This window comes from Orcinus orca, chromosome 16 (genome assembly GCF_937001465.1).
Source record: "Orcinus orca chromosome 16, mOrcOrc1.1, whole genome shotgun sequence".
Taxonomy (NCBI): domain Eukaryota; kingdom Metazoa; phylum Chordata; class Mammalia; order Artiodactyla; family Delphinidae; genus Orcinus; species Orcinus orca.
In genome coordinates, this window is record NC_064574.1 from 1,059,921 (window position 1) to 1,078,541 (window position 18,621).

The 18,621-nt window shown below is 56.7% G+C and overlaps 1 protein-coding gene across 2 annotated transcripts in view; it reads right to left on the reverse strand.

Moving 5' to 3' along the window:
* PRPF6 (pre-mRNA processing factor 6) overlaps window positions 1-18,621 on the reverse strand; it is a 34,818-nt gene that overhangs the window by 4,240 nt on the left and 11,957 nt on the right. The window contains exons 9-18 of one of the 2 annotated variants that reach the window (XM_004282372.4): window positions 18,051-18,213; window positions 13,772-13,890; window positions 12,648-12,866; window positions 7,718-7,840; window positions 4,930-5,051; window positions 3,376-3,514; window positions 1,708-1,827; window positions 1,283-1,459; window positions 779-912; window positions 64-155 (exon numbers count right to left, since the gene is read on the reverse strand). In XM_004282372.4, the coding sequence (XP_004282420.1) occupies window positions 64-155; window positions 779-912; window positions 1,283-1,459; window positions 1,708-1,827; window positions 3,376-3,514; window positions 4,930-5,051; window positions 7,718-7,840; window positions 12,648-12,866; window positions 13,772-13,890; window positions 18,051-18,213 (1,408 nt within the window). The remainder of the gene's footprint in view (window positions 1-63; window positions 156-778; window positions 913-1,282; window positions 1,460-1,707; window positions 1,828-3,375; window positions 3,515-4,929; window positions 5,052-7,717; window positions 7,841-12,647; window positions 12,867-13,771; window positions 13,891-18,050; window positions 18,214-18,621) is intronic. The other variant, XR_004478408.2, reaches the window with a different exon arrangement.

Sequence of the window (18,621 nt, forward strand, 5' to 3'; positions counted from 1 at the left end):
AGATGTAGTTTTGCCTGTCTGAACCTGACGCCCCTGTCTGCAGCCTGGGAGCGGGGTGCTCACCGGAGTTGGGGCACTCCTGCAGCGCCTTGGCCATGAGCGTGCTGGCGATGTTCTTCAGCCCCGCGCGGTACTCCAGCCGCACAGACTCCAGCCTGCAGAGAGAGGCCCAAGGCGGGGGTCGAGTGCCGTCCACTGGCAGCCCGATGACAAGCGGAAGGTCCTGGGGAGCTGCAGGGGCTGGATTTCCCTACTCTGCCCAGCGGCTCATCTACCAGAGGAGGGAGATGCTGGTGACCCGCACCCTCAAGCCGCCGCAGTAGGCGACACCTGGGGTTCTGATGTCATCGAGGTGCGAATGAAGACGGCCAGGATGAAGACAGACAGGCCTGCTGACGGCTGCTGGGGCACCTCATTGAGCTGACACCCTGAAGGCGCACGCTGCATCTCTGGGTGCACAGCCTCCTATGCATATTCTTCACCCGGCAAACTCCTATTCATCCCTCAAGGTCTTTCCCAGATATCACCTCTTCTGTAGAGTCCACTCTCTCGGCATCATCCACTCCCGATGCCCTGGCTCTCCTGGGGAACCCTTAATCTGAACACAAGCTACACTGTGTCAAACTACCTTCAGGCCCGTCTGAACCCTCCCACGGCTGAGACAGGACTCCTCACGGCTGGCACCTTCCCACAGAGCCTGAGCTGGAAATGCTGCACCAAGCCCTCGGCCTGAGCGTGTGAGCGAGGCTGGCTCATGGCGGGCGGTGCAGGGACTCACCACAGGCCGGGGTTCTTCGGGTTCTTCAGGCGAGACTTCTCCAGAATGGCCCGAGCTCGGGTCAGCTGCCCAACCTTCTCCTCCAGCCGGGAGAGCAAAAGCCACAGGGGTGTGGAGTGGGGACATTTCTTCAACTGCAGCCACAGACACAAGTGAGAGAGGGCTCAGCTGGCATCTGGGGGGCTGTAACAGCCGTGGTGGCTCCTTGAGCCGGGAGTGAGGGCCACCTTTGCCCCCAGAGACCCAGCCGCTTCACGCCCAGGCGTGTGTCTACACGCACGGCTGAACTGTGCACACGTGCACGGGGTGTGTGTTCATGAGCACGCTGTGGGTGTCAACACAGCAGCTTGTGCCTTACGTGGGCCGTAAACCGTACTCCGCTGAGTGCAGCGTGCACGGCTTGGTGGGGGGCAGACGCCGGGACCGGGTTAGGGGATGGGCCTGCCCTGAGCCCACAGCCCCTCCGAGCCCGGCGCCCGCCCGGGGAGAGGGCACCCGGCTCACCCCCTGGCTGTAGGCCTCCCGGGCCTTGTCCACAAGCTCCTCCTGCTCCTCGACCTGGCCCTTCATCATCCAGAGCTTGGGGAAGTCCTCATAGTGCTTCAGGGCCTCCTCGCACAGCTCCTGCGCAGCCGCGATGTTCCCCAGCACCCACTCCAGCTTCACAGACTTCATGAACACCTGAGGGGTCAGATGGCCTCAGCCCGGCTCTGGTGCTGGGCCTGGGCTGGGCCAGCACCTTCCTGGCGCTCGCCTGACCGAGAGCTCGCCCCGAACGCTGTCTCGTATCTTTTGGGACAAGCTAGGGCTACACACATGACTGCGTTTTAAAGCCAAGAGTGCACAAATGAGCTCCGAGTACTGTGGCTTCAGGCAGGGTGCGGGGCGCGGCGGTCCCCGCACGTGGCGGGCGGGACGGCTCTGCTTACCCGGGCAGTGGGCGCGCTGCTCCGGGCCTTGGCCAGCAGCCTGCGGGCCCGCTCGTACTCGTTGTTCTCGGACTCCAGCTTCACAGCAGCCAGCCAGATCTCCTCGCTGTTGGGGTTAGCCTGCGGGGCAAGCACGCAGCATCAGCAGCAAGCAGGGCGAGGGTACCCTAATCAAAGGCAGCCCGCCTGGGAGCCAGACCGGGCCTCACTCTGCAGCAGGACGTCTAATCCAGGCATGTCCTGGGCTAACGGGGAACGGAGCAGAGTCCAGCCCCAGGACACCGACTTCCTCACAAACAGGCCAGCCTGTCTCACTGCCACAGACGTGCAGCCTCCATGGCACTGGGGCCGTGGTGCCAACCGCCACCCTCTGCCTGCTGACGCCGTCGCTCACGTCCCACCCGCATGGATCCGCCCACCCAACCCTGCTCTTTCCCAAGCCTAGCAATGAGGAACTGGCCGTCCCAGTGTGTCAACGTGGATAGGATGGAAGGATGCCCGGGACATCATGGACGGCGCGGAGAGGGCTCCGGGGTCAGGACTGGGTCACGTACAACCCAGAGTCCAGCAGACACGTGGGTGGTGCCCTCCAGCCTCCTGAAAGCACAGCTAGCTGCTGGCCACACTCAGCCTGACCACGTCCCCAACCTGAGAAGCCCCCCCCCACACCGGTGGCAGCTAAGGAGAAGAGGGGCAGGGACAGGCAGCACTGCCCAGGCAGTGGCGGGAGAGCGCCGGGACCACTGTGAGATGAGGAGTGTCCTCCACACTGGGCACCCAGACGACAGCTGAGAGCAGAAGGGAGACCCAAGCCCGGCCCCTGCACGTGTTTACTCAGGGAAGGACAGACTTTTTTATGCCAGCCTGGGTGACAACACAGTGACGTAGACTCTCTAGTTTATAAAAAAGCATGCTGCAAACCACTGGCTAACACCCCTGTTGTCATAAAGTATTAGGATGTTACACGTGACAATAAAAATCAGGTCCTAAGAAAAATGCACGGGGACTGCCCTGGTGGTCCAGTGGTTAAGACTCTGCGCTTCCAACGCAGGGGATGCGGGTTCGATCCCTGGTCAGGAAACTAAGATCCCACATGCCATGTGGCGCAGCCAAAAAAGAAAAAGAAAAACAAAACACTAAAAAAGGGCAAGAGAAATGCACAGCTCACGGCATCAGCCACAGTGAGCCCGGCTAGGCGCGGCTGTCTGAACTCAACTCCACCCGCCGACGGGCCTGGGCAGCGCCACGTGGCCCACGTGGGACCCCAATGCAAGCACCTATGCTCGGGCACGGGGCACAGGCCTTCCTCGGGCGGGGACTGGACACCCTAATGTTCACGTAGGAAAGTGGCTGTCGCCGTGCCCTCGTGTGGGGACATGGTGCTCCGGCCGCTGCCCTGTCCCTCCCGTCTCCCTGAGTCTGTGTTGTGGAACACTTAGCCCGAGGTCAGACTGAGTGGCGGCAAATGAGAGGTAGGTGTCCATCGTCTGGGCCATTTTTCCTCCTCTCAGGGCCCCTCAGGGCCCCACTGCCCACAGAGCAGCCCAAGTCCCACGCGGCCTGACCATGCTCGGCCCCTCTAGGGTCAGCTCCTGTCGACGAGGGGGCGGGGCTTGAGGAGGGCACGGGACCCTGGAGCCCTCAGGCCAAGGCCCACCCCTCACCCACCTGGAAGGCCAGAGCCAGGATGCTCCTCGCGGCGGGCACGTCCCCGGCCAGCCACTTGGACTTGGCGCCCATGAGCCACAGCACCTCTGCTTTGGGACAGTGGGCCACGGCCCGCTGCAGCAGGGCCTCCAGGGACTCCCTGAAAGACAGGGGCTGGTCACCACCAGAGAATGCAGGTCGCTCTCAGTCAAGCCGCGGGCACTGAAAAGACAGTTAGCGCTTCAAAGTTCCACGCTGTCAATGATTTACCAGACTTTTACAATGGGGAGCGAGTGGGGAAATCTTTTCTCTCCATAAAGGCTCGAAAGTCAACTACGGAAGGGGGTGCTACAAAGCAATGCATTGTTCAAACAGCAGAGTCTGATGGAACCTCTCAAGAGAGCCTTTTACAGCCGTGTGTCCTGGAGGCGTGATAACTTTGCGGTCTGGGGGCCTGGGGCCTTTTCATCTCTAACCACAGATCCGCCGATAAAGATTACGACCCGAGTCTACTCTCCGACATCCAGAGAAACTGTCTTATTGGAAGAAAGTTATTTTAGGTCACCAACAAGCAAGAAGCCTGGGTTTCAGGTGTGAAGTCCCCAACCCCTGCACAGCCCACCACCCCTGTAATACCCCCGGCACAGACGACCTCCCCGGGGCTCGGCAGCAAGACCGAGTGAGCGCACAGAATCGTCTGCGTGGCATGAAGCTCGACACCGGAACCAACACCCCCAGGTCTGAAGCACTTGGCCCCCTCACCCCGCCAAGGACACCGGAGCCACGGGAGGGGAACTGCCCCTGAACCCAGGGACCAAGACCCCCGGGAGCAGCCCTGCTCTCGACAGGACTGTCCGGGTGAACTTGTACAGGGTGAACCGGCAGGGTCATTTCAAAATGTCCCCAGAGGAGTTAACTGCAAAACACACAGCAGCCGGTGGGACCGGGAACTTCAGCAGCAAAGCCCAAGACTGATCGATGAGACAAAAGAAAAGCAACAGGGGCTCCGTGCTCCCAGCTGCAGCCCAGGTGGGACCAGGAGGCCCGAGCAGAGAGGACGCAGCAGAGGACCCAGGCAGAGGCTGCCCACCTAACTGCAGACGTTGCAACATCTAATTTAATCAGAAGTTACAGCCAATAAGGCAGACACGAAAGGTTTTTTCAATTAAAGAGGACAATTAAAGAAAACTGTCAAGGACCTCCTCGGAGCACAAAAACCAGCCCAAACCCAAATGCAGCTGAAATGAAAAACAGGCCTGCCGGGGCCCAGATGCCGCACCGCCCACGCTGCCGAAGCCAGAGCCCCACAGACGTGGGACTTCGGGCTCCAGCCCTGCCCCAGGGACCCCTCAAACCTGGCTCAGCTGCAGGCACTTGGGCAGATGGGCCCCTCAGTGCCTTGGCACTATACAACAGCAGCAACGCTAGCACAGAAGGTGCCAGAAAGACAGCCTGGCTGAAAAGCCCAAGAGCTTCCGCCCCTCGCCGCAGAGGCTGGACCTCGAACAAGGCCCTGGCCCACCCGCGGGGACGAGAGGCCTAAAGCCGGCGCAGGGCGGCGGGCCTGCCACGTACCTGGTGCCGTGGTTCTTCTCAAAGTACGCGGCCCGCAGCCACACACTCTTCTTGCTGGGGAAGACCTGCAGGGCGTAGGCGTAGATGGCTCGGGCACACTCCAGGGCGCTGTGGGCTACACACTAGGGCAGAAAGAGGGCCATGAACAGGGCGGCTCGGCACCGACCCAGAACGGGTACCCACTCTGTGACTCCTGACCCGAGCCCTGTAGGCCAGTTACAAAGACTCTGGGGCTTCCGTGGCCCCATGGGACCACACGACAGTCGCTCAGGGCCTGGGGGCTGGGCAGGCAGCCCATCTCGGGGTGAGCCCTGGAGAGCCCCACGCTCGTGGGCACAAGGGCTTCCGCTCCTCCCGCAGCTCACGAAGCGCCGAGGACAGCTGCCTGCTCCAGCCCAAGTGAAGAGACGACAGAGAAGCGGAAGGAGGTCTGAAAGGGCTCCAGAGTTACTGCTCCCAGTCTGTCATCTGTCTGCAGGGTGATGCCCGCCGAGGCCCCCGTGATCTCAAGGGCGATGAGGAAAGCAGGGGGAAGCACAGAGTTCAAGTCCACACTCAGAACTAAAAGGGCCCGACACCCAGAGGGAGCTGGGCTCTTCCCACGGCAGAGGCCGTGGCGCCTGCGAGGTCATTCCTCACACTTCCCTGTCTGAAACGTCATGTAACAAAAAGCCTTGAGGCCACGATGGTTGGCACCGGAGACTCTACTGCTCACGAGGCACCCGGGTCACACGTGTGACACCGCGCGAGTTCCATGCAGACAGCGGCCACGGCCTGCATCCAGGGACTGGAGGGGCAGGAGAGCGCCCACACGAACAAGGGAGAAAGAAAAGCTCTGCCCTGCAGGAGTCCAGCTGATCAACTCTTGTCAAACGCGGAAGCCACGATATCTAGAAAACCGGCACCTGACAGATCCCACAGTAATAACTGACAGGAGCCAAAAGCATCCTTAATGGACCCGCAAACTCGTAGGTCAAAGTTTGGAGAGCAACGGCATGTTTACACAGTCTCAGTGTCTTCCCACGAAATACTCACTAGTTACAAAGGGCCACAGCAGCCTTCCAGGGGAGGGGCCTGGCGGGCACCGCCTGAGCTGCTCAGAGGATGTGCCCCCACCGACCCAGAAGGACAGACTCCTACGCAGATCAGAGCGCGGCCGCGAGGACACAGCGTGGGCGCCAAACCAAGGGGCCCGCACCCTCAGAAAAGCCACACTCATGAAAAACGACAGACCAAAGCCCTGCCCCGGACTCTCGGGGCCCGGAGGCCTGTGGATATGACCCTGGGCAGCTCCTCAACCAGAACACAGTTGGGTTTTTCCTTTTGCCAAAAGGCACTCAGTGAGCCAGCTGGTGAAATGTGAGTAAGGCCTCAGATTACATGTAGTCCTACATCAGCACTGATCTCCTGAGCTTGACAGCTATGCTGTGGTTGCGTAAGAGAAGGTCCCCTTCTAAAGAAACACACACTGAAACGTTTAGAGGGAAAGGGCCACCACATGTGCAATGTACTCTCAAACAGTTCAGGGAAAATAAGGGGCATGTGTGTGCAAGTGTGTGCACGAGTGGAGAACACAAAAGCAAACGTGGTGAAATGGGTAAATCTGGGGGAATCTAGGTGTAGGGTGTAAAAGAATTCCTCTTACAGTTTTGCAACTTTTCTGTAAGTCTAAAGTTATTTTTAAATCAAAGGCTATTTGGCTTCCCTGGTGGTGCGGTGGTTAAGAATCCGCCTGCCAATGCAGGGGACACGGGTTTGAGCCCTGGTCTGGGAAGATCCCGCATGCCGCAGAGCAACTAAGCCCGTGCGCCACAACTACTGAGCCTGCGAGCCACAACTACTGAACCCATGTGCCACAACTACTGAGCCCGTGCGCTTTGAGCCCGTGCTCCGCAACGAGAGGCCACTGCAGTGAGAAGCCCGCGCACCGCAACGAAGAGTAGCCCCGCTCACCGCAACCAGAGAAAAGCCCGTGCGCAGCAACGAAGATCCAACACAGCGGGCAGGGGTGGGGGCAGGGAAGAGGCTATTAAAAAGAGAGGGCCACATTTAAGGTATTAAAAGCTTCAAATGTTTTTATTGATCTTGAACTCATCATCTCTTCTCTGGAACACCACTCCAAGGAAATCATTTCAGAGGGGACAAGAGCTTCATGTGCAAATGTTTTCTAAAGCGCAGGTCACAACAAAGACCAGAGGTAGGGACGGTCCAGAGGTCAGGGGTGAACAGCTGGGAAGGTTTGGGAGATGGATTCCAGGTCCAGCTTAGCAAGCGCTCAAATTCTAGCTCTGCAGCAGACTAACAGAAAACTGTACTCCTTACAGTTGCAACTTACGTTTAAAAATCAGGGACTTCCCTGGTGGCACAGTGATTAAGAATCCGCCTGCCAATGCAGGGGACACGTGTTCGAGCCCTGGCACAGGAAGATCCCATGGACCGTGGAGCAACTAAGCCCATGTGCCACAACTACTGAGCCTGCGCTCTACAGCCCAGGCGACACAACTACTGAGCCTGCACTCTATAGAGCCCGCGAGCCACGATTACTGAGCCTGTGCTCCACAACAAGAGAAGCCACTGCAATGAGAAGCCCGCACACCCCAACAAAGAGCAGCCCCCACTCGCTGCAACTAGAGAAAGCCTGCATGCAACAACGAAGACCCAACGCAGCCAAAAATGAATTAAGTAAATAAATAAATAAAATAAGATAAAAACCAGCAGATCAGAAAGATTCCCAAAGCAGAGCAGCTCCCCACAAACACAGACTCCAGGCCCACGCGGCCACACTCACGCTGTCAGCATCTTCCATCCACGTGTGCTTCCGGTCTTCCTCCTCAATGCCAATCCCGATCACAGCACGCATGACCGCCTGGCAGGTGGCCACACTCCCAGCCTTGTCACACTCCTCGGCATCCTGAAAGAGGGACACAGAACTGAACTTGCCACCCAGAGCTGCAGAAGCCTGACATGTGGATGCAGTGCCCGGACGGAGCGGGCTGCAGGTGGTGAGCTCCAAGGGTTCTGACGCCCTCGTGGCCCTGCCACTGCCCGCTGACTGTGCTCACCCTTCCCTGACATCCAGCAGGTGAGTACTCCACAAATCCCTGACCTACCCACTTAACAGACATCGCATAAGCACCTACTGTGTACAAAGTACTAGAGTAGGCAACTCAGTGGCCATAAGGGGTTGCTATGCAAAGACAGTTCCAAAGCACTTGGGGGTAAAAGATAAGGTCACTCACACTCGTACTGTCGGCCTGGGATCCAGATTTGAAATGGACAAAAGGAAGAGCCACTCTAACCCAAAGAGGCAGACCTGACTGCGGGAAGGAGCCCGGCACACGGAAGGTGAGACAGAAACCTGGGGAGGGACCAGCCACCCGGGCGTTCCGGCAGGCAGGGGGCGCGGGCTGACCAGCAGAAAAGCACTGGACTTCAGGACAGCAGCTCTCAGGACAGGCAGAGAGAAGACCGTCGTGGTTCCAGAGACGAGACACCGAGTGCCACTGAAGCCTCCTGCACAGCCGGTGGGAAGGACTAGCAATGCAGAGAGGGACGCGCGTTTACACATGTCAGACCGACGACATCGAAGTGTGCGGGCAAAGGTGGGGACAGAGGTACATGCGTGCGGCTGAGGATGGACACAGCGACGACCTCTACCGCGGGCAGCTTCAAGCTCCCTATCAAAACAAAACTCACACAGGCTGACCCAGCAACGCCTTTTAAGGAACATACTCCCAGTCGTTCAAAACAACGGATGCGCCAGGACGCTTCTGTAGTGCTGTCTGCAACAGCTAAAGGAGTAGGAAGCACCCTGCCGATGCCATCACCCAGAGACTCCAGGCTGGCTGGACACGCTGAGCCTGGCTTCCCTGGCTGTGAGAGGAGCACAGCACAGCAGCCCTCGCCTGAGCCCCTCGGGCATGGTAATAAGCATCAGAAAGGCATCCCAGGCAGAGGAGAGCCAAGGTCAAAGGCTCAGGAGAGGGCACAGGCTGACCCACAGCCAAGGGGCAGAGCTCAGCGCCCCAGAAGAGCACGGAGGGCAGAGCACGCAGCACCAGGCATGGGAGAGGAGAGCCACACAAGGAGACAGCCCCGGGTACCCACTCTACAGAGGGGCCCCCCGTGCTCTCCACTGAGCACAACCCAGCACAGGCGGACTGGAAAAACCGTCCAAAAGGATCAGTGGGAGTGGTCCTCGGAGCACAGCTGGGTCCAGGAACAGCGCCTGTTCCCACTGGCCAGAGCGGAGACCCCCAGGAGATACACGGCACTGAGCATAACACCCAGAGTTCACCTCCACAGGAGAGTGAGTCCCAAACTGCCCCACACTGACTACGGTCGGTCCCACCCAGCAAGTGTCGAGGCAAGACCCACGGGGTCAGAACGTTTCCAGTAACAGAACCACACTCAACATCGAAGCCCAGAATGCTCACAGCGGCCCAAAAGCATCTGGCACCCAACAAGGGAAAAGGCACAGCGCCCGCAGCAAAGCAAACGCTATCAGGCATGCAAGGCAACCGGGCAGGACGGTTCATGATGAAGAAGAAGATACTCAGTGTCTACCAAAGTCAACCCCAAAGGGACCCAGTGTTAGAAGGAGCAGACAAGGGCACTAAGACTATTATGATAATCACGGTCCACGTGTTCGAGTGTTATATGGCAACATGAAAGACGTGACAGAAGGTTTTTAAAAAGATCAAAATTCCTAGAAGTGAAAACTGCCAAGATCTAAGATGAAAAATGTCCTCGATGACATGAACAGCAGATTAGACGTTACAGAAGATTAGCGAAACCTGAGGACAAAGCAACAGAAGTTATCCAAGACGAAACTGAGAGAAAAAAGAGTATCTCTGTAACCGACCAGAGCAGAGGGCGTATGAGCTCACACCACACCCACAGGAAAGACTAGATGTCCCCCAGCTCCATGACCAGAGGTGGGGGCCTCACCACTGCTCTTCTAGCTGGGCAGGCAGACGGGAAATAAAAGGCACCGTGCTGGAAAAGAGGAAGTAAAACTGTATTTACAGACGGTATAATCCTATACATAAAAAATCCTAAAGAATCTGCTGAAACTATTACAATTTGATAAATGATTTCAGCAAGGTCACAGGACATAAGATCAATATTTTAAAATCAATTCTATTACTACATACTAACAACGGACAACCTAAAAATGAAAACAAGAAAAAATTCTATTTATGACAGCATCAAAAATAAAAAAGTACTTTAGATTACATAAAATAAGTGTAATATTAGTACACTGAAACATTACTCAAAAAATTTTTTAAAAACTAAATAAATGGGGCTTCCCTGGTGGCGCAGTGGTTGAGAGTCCGCCTGCTGATGCAGGGGACACGGGTTCGTGCCCTGGTCCGGGAAGATCCCACATGCTGCGGAGCGGCTGGGCCCGTGAGCCATGGCTGCTGAGCCTGCGCGTCCGGAGCCTGTGCTCCACAACGGGAGAGGCCACAACAGTGAGAGGCCCACGTACCGCAAAAAAAAAAACAAAAAAAAAACCTCTAAATAACTGGAAAGACACCCCACGTTCACTGACTGGAAGAGTTACTACTGTTAGGATGGCAACAGTCCGCCCAGGTGACCTGGCTGTTTTCTAGGATCTGACAAGTTGACCCTAAAATTCATATGAAAACACAAAGAACCAAGCATAGCCGAAACAATCTGTAAAGAGCAAAGTAGGAGGACTCACAAAGCCGCCTCCTCTCAAGGCCACAGGAAGCAGCACAGTGTGGTGCTGGCACAAACCCAGACATACAGCCGAACGGAGCAGGACTGAGATTCCAGAAGTAAACCTTTACATTTATGACCAGCTGGTTCTCCACAGCACGGCCAGGACTACTCAACAGGGGAAGATCTAGTGGCGCTGGGACAACGGGACACACACTTGTAAAAGCGTGAAGTTCAACTCTGTTAAGGCAAATGGGTCACGGACCTAAATGTAAGCACTAAAAAATAAGAATCTTAAAAAACACAGGAGTAATTTTCATAACCTCAGGTTAGGGAAGGTTTCTTTGATATGATACCTAAAGCATAAGTAACAAAAGAAATAAATAAATTGGACTATATCAAAAACATTTGTGCTATAAGCAATACAATTACCTGACAAATGACTTGTATACCAAATATACACAAAAAATTCTTACAACTCAATAATAAAATAGATAATAAACAATAAAAAGATAAATAACCCACTATATTAAAACCCACTGAATTACCCACTTTAAATGGATAAATTTTATGGACAGTTAATTATAGCTTAACAAACTGTTAAAAAATGAAACAGAAAGAATAACTTAAAAAATGAATAGATCACCATGAGCTGGAAGACAGCTTCAAGTAGCCTAATGAGCAGGTAATTGTGCCTGAAAGAGAATGAGTTGAAGAAACAGGGGACACAAATTCTCCAAATCCGATAAAATCTATAAATCCACAGATCCAAGGTACTGAACGAACTCTACACACAAGAAACGTGAAAACCACCAAGTCAGATGAAAACCAAACTGCTCAAAACCCACGATACAGAAAAACATCTTAAAAGCAGACAGAAATCTTTTAATTTAGAAATTAAAAGAATTTTTAATTTAATTTTAAAAAAAAGTACGTACAGAGGAGCAAAGATGACAGCAGGTGTCTCGCTGGGAACAACCTAGGCAGGAACAGTGTCTTTAAAACACTGAAAGAAAAAACTGTCAACCTAGAATTCTACACCCAGAGGAAATATCTTTCAAAAGCAGGGAAGAAATAAAGACTGTTTCCAGACATTTAAAAACTGGAAGAACTGACCATCAGGCCTGCACTGAAAGAAATGTTCAAAAAAGTCCGTCAGGCAGAAGGAAAATGACACCAGCTGGAAACTGGGATCCACACAAAGGAATGAGAATGTCAAAAATGGTTAAACAACATTAAATAAATAAAGGAGCTGAATCTAGATGGTTCGATTTTAGAGATACACATGAGGCCTCGCACCTGAGATTTTAGAACATTGCCCAAACACAGGAAGGGAAGAGAACAGAGGTACTGATCCATCGCCACCTCCTCGGGAGAAAGGTGATGCTGGAGCAGCTCCGGTGCACCAGCTGGAGCCACTGGGAGGCGGGCAAGCAGCACCGCGGCGGCAGGGGCGCGAGAAGGGAAGCAGCAGGGGCGCGAGAAGGGAGGCGGCAGGGGCGCGAGAAGGGAGGCGGCAGGGGCGCGAGAAGGGAGGCGGCAGGGGCGCGAGAAGGGAGGCGGCAGGGGCGCGAGAAGGGAGGCGGCACAGGGCTGGGGCCGCCTTCCGAGGCTGAGGGCGGTGGGTGAAGCAAAGGGGCAGGACGAGGCAGGAGAGGGCAGCTGTGGCCTGGCGGCGGGTTAGAGTGCTTTCAAAGACCTCGCTGGCCACGATCTACAGAAGTTAAAGATGGGGACCTGAGAGACAGAAGCTCTAAGGCTCACTCTCCTTTAAATCGGGACACTTAAAATCTTTAAATCTCCAAGCATCGGGACACTGAAGTTTCCCCCTAGATGCACTCAGGCTTGCACCTCCATAAAAAGCCACGAGGTGATCACATAAGGAGAAGCCACCCCTGTGCCTGCTGTGCCTGCCAGCGTGAGGACGGGCCTCTCAGGTGCCACCCCGATGTCCCCACCCTCCAAGGGACTCTGACGAGCAGGAGGGCGTCCGTGTTTAAAGTGGACACCGTGGCACCTGCCAACCTCACCTGGATCCACTGCTCGCGGTTGATCTCCACGCCGTTGGCCCGCAGGGAGGTGATGGCCCGGTCGATGATCTTCTCCACCATCTGCGTGTTCCCATTGGCCTCCTCCAGCTTGGCGGCCGTGATCCAGATGTGCCGGTCCGTAGGGATGTTCTCCCGGGCCTTATTTAAGACCTTGCGGGCATTTTCGTAGGTCTCTAGCCTGGCCAGGGCGAGCCAGAGCTGCACGGAGAGACCCGCCAGGTCAGGTGGACCCTCCACAGGCCACAGCCCTTGCACAAAATCCTTTGTACAAGTTTTCAAGGACCATTTTAAACAGGGCCCAGGAACGTGTGCGGCGGCATTTTCTGCCTCATCTGAAAGCTGTTTGGTTATGCTTCTGACTTACTTAGTGACGTGGTTAACATGAATAGTTGACGGGTTCTCAGCCCCGCGTTCCAAACACTGGTTAAAGGTACACGGCATTAGGACAGAAGGTGAGCAGGGTGTGACTGTCACCTTCGCAAACTGAAAGGACACGGTGTTCAGCTGTCTGGAGTTCTCACACCCCAGGTTTTGATTATGCAACAGTTTATCACCAAAAATGTGTATGGGCTCTATTTATTTTTATGTAAATAAAATAAGATTAATTTTGTTTGGAGAATTTCACAACACCCCTTAGGATAATTAAAGACAGACTGGACATCATGAAATCAAGACTAAAAGTCACTTCACAAAATGCTGTGAACAAGAAAATTTAAAACTAAAGAAATCCAAGTAGCTCTGAGGCACAGCCAACCTCCTGCTGGGCCGGCAGAAAGACATACCAGTCTTTTCTGTCACCCTCCAGGTCCCACTGGCAAACTCCGAGCTGAACTAGGAGGCCGGGCCCTGAAGCAGAGAGCTCCGCGCGGAGCTCCCATGGGGTCGGGGCCGAGCTAGATTCTGCTCTGCGGTTCCTGCAGGAGCATATGGTCACTGTGCCGCCTGGCGCTGGACCACAGTGAGCTCAAGGCCCAGCTGACACCTCCTGCAGACAGTGGCCTCGGGCCCAGGCCTCTGCAGGGCGGACACTCACCTCCACGCTGGTGGGGCAGCACTCCTGCAGACTGACCTCGGGCCCAGGCCTCTGCAGGGCGGACACTCACCTCCACGCTGGTGGGGCAGCACTCCACGGCACGGCTAAGCATGATTCTAGCATCTTCGGGCTCTTCCAGCTCCACGGCCGCCTTCCACAAGCGAACTGAGTTTGGAACGTGCTCAAGGGCTGGGAAAGGTCAAATAAGAAACCAGATCACAGAAAAACGGAAGTGAAAGCAAGATACTGTGTCACAGAGGATGCTGCTGCCAGCAAGTCCAGATGGTCTCTGCCCTGGGTGACAGGCCGGGACTTCACATGGGTCCCACAGGTCTGGACAGACACCAAAGAGACCAGTGCAGACGTCCCGAATCAGCAAGCAAGGGTGGCAGAGAAGGCTGTGCATCGTCTCACACCCACTCACACTTGAAAATCAACATGAGAAAATGAGGCAGCGCAGACCAGGCACCCGCTGCCCAGGAAGGCCAGCCGATTAGGCCGCGTGTGAGTGAGTGTGCGAAAGTCACGGGGACACAAAGCACCAACGACTCTGGGATCCGCATCTGCCCAGGACGGCAGAGCGAGGGCTCCTCCCTGGACCCCAAGGAGCACGAGCGCAAAGGCACCAGGTGCTGCACCACACCGGCAGCCTCGGGGCCTCAGTTCACACGAGTGACAGCAGGAAAGGGGGACCAGCTCCCAGGAGAAGCTATGACATCCTGCAGTCCGGAAACCCCCAAACCTCTGTTTAAGCAGCAGAGCCCTTCCTTCAGATGCAATTTACTGAAAAAGCCAAAACACTGGGCAGCTAAACACAGAGCCCTGCAGCAGGGGGACTAGGGAGGCTGAGGCAAGGCCTCCAGTCAGCCCCTGGCAGGAGTGACGGTGACTAAGAGCTGATGGAGGCAGGAAACCAGAACAGCCCAAAGGAGATCTTCTTTCTAGAAAACACGGGCCAAGCTTGCGGGAAACAGCCCTAAGATTCAATGGTGCAGAATCTGCGGCCTCACCAAGTCTCTCGCGTTCCTCCCTTCAGCAGAAGCAGCCCCTCCCACCTCTGGGAGACGGGCTTCCCTCCTTTATAGGCCCTGTAAAAACGGGGCACCCCTCTCCCCTTTATAGGCCCTTGAAAACGGGGTGCCCCTCCTCTCCTATGGCCAAACCAGATGGCAGTGGCTCCGGGTCACCGCACTCCACGCCAGTCCCTCCCCGGCTGGTGAGCAGGAAGCAGCACGTGCCCGAGATGCTTAAGACCAGGGGGCCAGAGGTGGGGAGACATACCCCACGAACCCCAGGGGCCCACCCCCAGTGAGTTTCAAAGGTTCCCATGGTCCAGGGCTCATGGGGACCTCCCCTCTACGACAAAAAACATGCTGCCACTCCGGAACCACCTGCCTTGGAAGACGATGCCCCAGCCTGCGGCCCAGGGCTCTGCAAGGACCACAGCGCCACCAGCCTGCAAAAGAGGTGCAGCCAAAGGCTTGGCCCCTGGGCTTCCCTGGCCTGACCACCTGTCACTCAGCCCAGCGCCGGCAGGGCGCCAGCTGCGGGACCCTCGCAGGACACACGCGGTGACAGCAGCGCTTCTCGCTCGACCAGGACCCCCGGGGCAGGCACGTGGCCGCGGGCTGCATGTCGTCATCCCTGGGCGAGCCTGGTCCCTGTCCCCACGAGTTTGAACTCACCTGTCTAGAGGTCTCATCCTGAGGGATGATGTGTCCACCAAGGCCTGTGGCCATGGTTCTCCTGCACTGGAGGCTGAGGCTGACCCAGTTCTCTGGCCTCCACGTGTTGCCAGACCAGCCCCGGCTGGCGAGGTGAGCCTTGACCCCCACGGTGAGACCCGTCTGCCACCATGTGCGGGAGGAGAGACCTCAACCACAGCCCAGAGCGGCGTCCTGAGGCCTGGCTGAGCAGTCCCGCCTCCTGGAGTGACAGTCACCAGGAAGCACAGCAGCCCGAGAAAGCCAAGACCACCGAGGGAACAGCCCCTCAGCAGTGATGTCAGATAAGGAGGCCTGCGGGGGCCCGCCCTGCCCGCCCCCCCAGCCCTGCCCGCCCCCTCCCCCTGGTCACACTCCATGCCAGTGGCCATGGGGTCATTAACTTCACCCCGCGATGGGCATGAGGCCCAGGACGGTCCCCACTTTTCGGGAGAGACTGGGAACTCCTCTGTTGGCATTTCATCAATAGCCCACAGGACCAGAGCTGAAGCCAACCACTGCTGACGAGTCCAGATCCCACCAAGGTGCTCCCCAGAGACCATCCACCGCGCCAGATCAAGGCTACCTCCAAGAGTTGTGGCCAGCCGGGGTGGAAGGGCCGGCCCGGTCAGGAACGGAGCAGTCTGAACTAGACAGCCTGCGATCAGAGGCCAATGCACTCTCTGGCCCTTGGCCCCAAGGTGGGGACACACGGCGCCATCCTGTACTCACTTTATGGACCAGAGCACGCTGGCTGGGGACAGAGCCACTCCACTGCTCCAGGCCTGCACGATTAGCAGAGGAACACGGTGCTTGACACCTTCATCGTGAGCGAAGCCCACAGGAAGCAGCCCCGCAGCCTGGCCCCCGGAGCGCAGCGCTCACAGGCCCGCAGGGGCCCCTACAGATGACAGCACGCAGACTGAGGCCAAGCACCCACGCCACGTCACCCAGCCTCCTAAGGCCTCAGGTCTCAAGTAGCATGTGAAGCTCAAGTTCTCCCATCAAAGGACCACGATGTCAGCTGCACCAGCTGGGACCCAGAGCTCAAGCAGAACCTGAGAGCTGGCACGGAGTCCTCCCCAGTCACTGATGGAAGTAACTGTCACTGGTTTCCAAATATCAGATCCTTCCAGCAGTAGCTGTCAGGTTCACCAAGAGCTAAAGGAGGCATCGCCAGCTGTGCCCCAGGCATCTAGAGAAAGAGCACTGTTTTTGGAAACACTCTAAGGATGGGGAAGGCCAGGAACAGGGCCGGGGAGCAGGGTGGAGGCCAGCTGGGGCTTCACGCTCCCCCCACCTTCGCACAGCCTGAAGGAAAGCACAGCCGGGAGGCCCAGGACGGCCTGGAAACCGATCACTCGACACTCCCCTGGAGGCCCCCTTCCAGGCCTACTCCCCTCTCCAAATCTGAAGCCAACTGGAAATGAACCCAGGTAATCTGGGGGTGAACAGGGAGTGGCCACAAAGCCATTCTGACCATTCATCACACTGTGGCAGGGGAAATTCAGTAGAGCTTTCCTAAATAAATCGTGCTAATTACCCAGAGTTTAATGTGTTTGTCATCAGAGAACTATTTTCCTGGCTGAAAAGAGATGAGCTGATTTCTATAAACCAAAACAGGTGCTGACTTTCCGCCCCGGCCTCATTTTAAGTGTGGCAGGGCTGCAATAAGAAACCAGACCCGAGAGGAAAACACTGGAACACACACACATTCACACGCGGTCAGCGTCACACACAGGGTGGCCACCACCTGGCCCCTAACAAACACAGAGAGTAGAGCGCCACAGGCCGCAGCCAGCAACCCCTGCACATCTAACATCACACGCCCCCGACGGCTCATGCAAACACACACCTTAGAAACAAGAGCTGGAAACTGCCCACTGCAAGCTGCCCTCAATTCCCCAAAACACACCTATTTCACCCACACTACAAATTCAAGGGGAACAAGCCGTCTGCACAGGCTGGTGCTGAATCCGGAACAAAAGTCAAAAGCAGCATCTCGTCTACGGCTCCAGTGAAGGGAGCAAAGCTGTTCTTTTCTCACTTCTGCAACGATGAAAAGCAACTACCCACAAAAGCTCCATCTTGGCAGTGACTCCCAGGTGGACTCAGCTTCCCCGGCGTGCAGACCATTCAGCGTGCCACGAGCCAACGGCACACACACCAACACACTGCCCTGCAGGAGTTTCCCAAGATGGGAAGCAGTTCATTCACGTGCCACTCTAGTGCGACCACCGAGGCAGTTAAGACTCAGACCCGAGTGGCACCTTCTACCTGCTGCGGGCGGAAACGGGAAGGCTAGCGCCGCAAGGCCAGCTTCTAGTGGCTCCCTCGCCCTGCACACGGCACCTGCACACAGCATTCCACAGCGCCACAGAGCACCTGCCCTCACCCAAGGCCACACAGCAGGAGAAGGCAGCTCAGCCAGAAGCTTCCCTGACAGAGGCTCCAAGGGCAGAAGCAACCCAGGGCAGACGAAGGCCTGGAGAGCGTCCCCCACTCTCTAAGCCCTCCCAGCAGAGCCCGAGCGAAGCAGCGGCGAGGCTGCTCCCCGGGCCGGCAACAGAGCTGCGGGGCTGCCCCCCACCTCCAGGTACACAGCCAGGCGGCGCCGCTCCTGCCGGGTCCCTAAGGGAGGCTCACCTTTTCGAAGAACCCGCTTCTTGGCGCGGATGTCTGTCTCCAGCTCAGCTGCTCTGATGTAAATCCTAACGGACTGTGGGAGGTGACGGACAGCTTGGGCCACCACGGCCTTGGCTGTGTCCCCAGGCTGCAACCTCGCTGCTTCCAGCCACACATCTTCACTCTGGGGGGCAAAGGAACAGGACAGACAGGGTACGCACAGGCTGGTGGGGCGGCAGGCACCCCAGAAGGGCACACACGAGCCTTGGAGACAGGGGGGCCAGGGTCCTCCCACCCGCGGGGCCCGGGGTTTACGGTGAGCTGGGCGCCCAGCACGCCTGCGCCAGAGACCCCCTGAAAGCCCCACACGTGGGAGCGTAGCTACAGCACGTCTGTGCCTGTGTGGGAAAGACACGCCACCACACTGTGAGGAGAGCACAGCCTGCGCTCAGGGTAGGAAGTCAACCCACGACGAGGTAGAGACACACAGGCAGGCAGCCCTGCGTCTGCCTGGGAGGTTCGGATTGATGCTAACGTCCTGGGGGAAGGATTCGCAGGGCACCTCTGGCTGTCACGGTGCCCCAGCCTTCAC